General features: G+C 29.6%; 1 protein-coding gene across 1 annotated transcript in view; it reads right to left on the reverse strand.

Annotated features, from left to right (window-relative positions):
* Positions 1-673: 673 nt before the first annotated feature.
* The window catches only part of LOC119569638, a gene marked incomplete at its 3' end in the record, with an annotated part of 2,536 nt that continues 709 nt past the window's right edge, over positions 674-2,500 (reverse strand). Inside the window, exons 2-4 of the mRNA XM_037917703.1 lie at positions 1,374-1,574; positions 777-839; positions 674-724 (exon numbers count right to left, since the gene is read on the reverse strand). Coding sequence (XP_037773631.1) covers positions 674-724; positions 777-839; positions 1,374-1,574 — 315 coding nt within the window. The remainder of the gene's footprint in view (positions 725-776; positions 840-1,373; positions 1,575-2,500) is intronic.

Consider the following 2,500-nt stretch of genomic DNA (forward strand, 5'->3'; position numbering starts at 1 on the left):
AAATAATAATAATAAAAATAATAATAATAAAAATTTTTAAAAAAAATTAATAAAAATTAATTAAAAATTTAAAATAATAAAAAAAACTTTAAAAATAAAAATTTTCATTTTTCATCATTTATTATAAAACATTATTACAATTTTTCCTTACCAAATCATTATTTTTCCCTTTTTAGATTTTTACCCCATCCACAAAAATTTATTTCCTTATAAATAATATCATCATTATAATTATCATGATTATAATCATTATCATTATTATTATCATTACAACTATTAAAAATCATTATTATTATTATTATTAATAAAATCATCATCATCATCATTGTTATTATCATTATTATTATTATCATCAACATTGTCATCATTATCATCATCAACATTGCCATCATTATCATCATCGTCATTATCATCATCATCACCACATCATTACCATTATCATCATTATTATCATTGTTATTACCATTATCATTATCATCATTAAGATTATTATCTTGATTACTAGTATTGTGATTATGATTATTATCAATATTATTACTATCATTATCATTATTATCATCATTATTAACATTATCATTATTCGCCAATAGTCGTAGTGTTATCAATAATAGTAACAATAATAATAATAATAAACGGCTTATGTACTTGTAAGAGAATAAGACGGAGAACTAACCTGTGTTGCCGCTGCAGTTCACGGCGAAGTAGCTGGGAACTCCTTTGCCCCCTGAGTAACGAGACTCCTAAGGTGAACGACCTCTATATTTCCCGGAATCGACGGCAAACGTGCTCCACGTTGAGGGCAAAACTCCTGACAACACAGTGGGTTTCTGATGCAGTATCTTAAAATAAAGAAGAAAAACGAATTGTTTTTCCAATAGAAAAAAATAATAATAATCTTGACACATCTCACTTATAATTCGTCAGACCTCAGTTTCTTGTGAGAAAAAAAAAAAAAAAAAAAATAGCGTTGAAGGCAGCTAAAGAAAAGGTATTATGTTCGGATCCAGGTTCTAAAAATACAGAACATAAGTAATCATAACTATTATGTGTCAGCTAACAGATTAAAAAAGAACTTGGCGAATAGACAATTTCTGGAAAAGAAAAGCTGGCAACTCACTTCTGGCCTTGGAGTCATGGAGTTACTTTTGAGAAAAAAAAAAATAGTTGGCAATTGAGGGTAGTGCATTTCAAAGAGAACTGATAAAAGTGTAGATAATCAAAAATCTAAAAATACTATGTGTAAGCACGAAAAATTAAAGTCAATTTTAATTGACTAAAGAAAGTGACTAGGCGAATCGGAGTGCTCTAAGGTTCGGGTTGAGTTGCCAGTTTTTGCTTTTCTGAAACCGGACGCACTATAGTTCTAGACTTACTATTCAACAAACGCTGAATTGTGAGGTCGAACCAGGGTTGTGAGTTTAGTAATGGGTAGACTGAAAATTCCTCATATTCCCCTCCAGAATTGCGAAAACCCAATCGCAAAATAGTCCATTCTTTGATCCTCCGCCACAACAGCTTAGTTGGCGAATCCTGTACATCCAGGTGTAAAGAGAGGAGGCGGTAGTGGCTGCATGCTGGAACGATACAGCTTCATAATCACTCTTGATCTTTACTGCACTGCGATGCAATTGGTTTTCAACTCCTACCTTATTCATCTTTCGTCTCGCATAAACTGCATGAAAATAATATGTGTGTGTGTGTACATATATATATATATGTGTGTGTGTGTGTGTGTGTGTGTGTGTGTGTGTGTGTGTGTGTGTGTGTGTGTGTGTGTGTGTGTGTGTGTGTGTGGTGGTGTGTGTGTGTGTGTGTGAGTGTGTGTATATGTATATATGTGTGTGTGTATAATGTATACACACACATGTATATGTGTTATATGTGTCTATATATCTATATCTGTCTATCTATCTTTCTGTCTATCTATCTATATATATACATATATATATGTATAATGTATATATATACATATATATATATATATATATATATATAATGTACCACACACACACACTATATAGATAGATAGACAGTATAGATAGATAGATATAGATATACAGATAGATAGATATTGATATATACACATATAGAACATATACATATGTGTGTGTGTGTGTGTGTGTGTGTGTGTGTGTGTGTGTGTGTGTGTGTGTGTGTGTGTGTGTGTGTGTGTGTGGTGTGTGTGTGTGTACATTATATATATATATATATATATATATATATATATATATAATAATACATAATATTTATAAATATATACATATATATATACATATATACATATATATATATAATATATATGTGGGTGTTTGTGTGGGTGTGTGTGTGTGTGTGTGGGGTGTGTGTGTGTGTGTTGGGGGTGTGTGTTTTTAATGTATATGTATATATATATATATATATATATATTATATACATATATAATATATATATATATATATTATATATATATCTATATATATATATAGATAACTATATTTGTTGATGATGAGCATAGGAAATA

Source organism: Penaeus monodon, unplaced genomic scaffold, assembly GCF_015228065.2.
Source record: "Penaeus monodon isolate SGIC_2016 unplaced genomic scaffold, NSTDA_Pmon_1 PmonScaffold_1746, whole genome shotgun sequence".
Classification (NCBI taxonomy): domain Eukaryota; kingdom Metazoa; phylum Arthropoda; class Malacostraca; order Decapoda; family Penaeidae; genus Penaeus; species Penaeus monodon.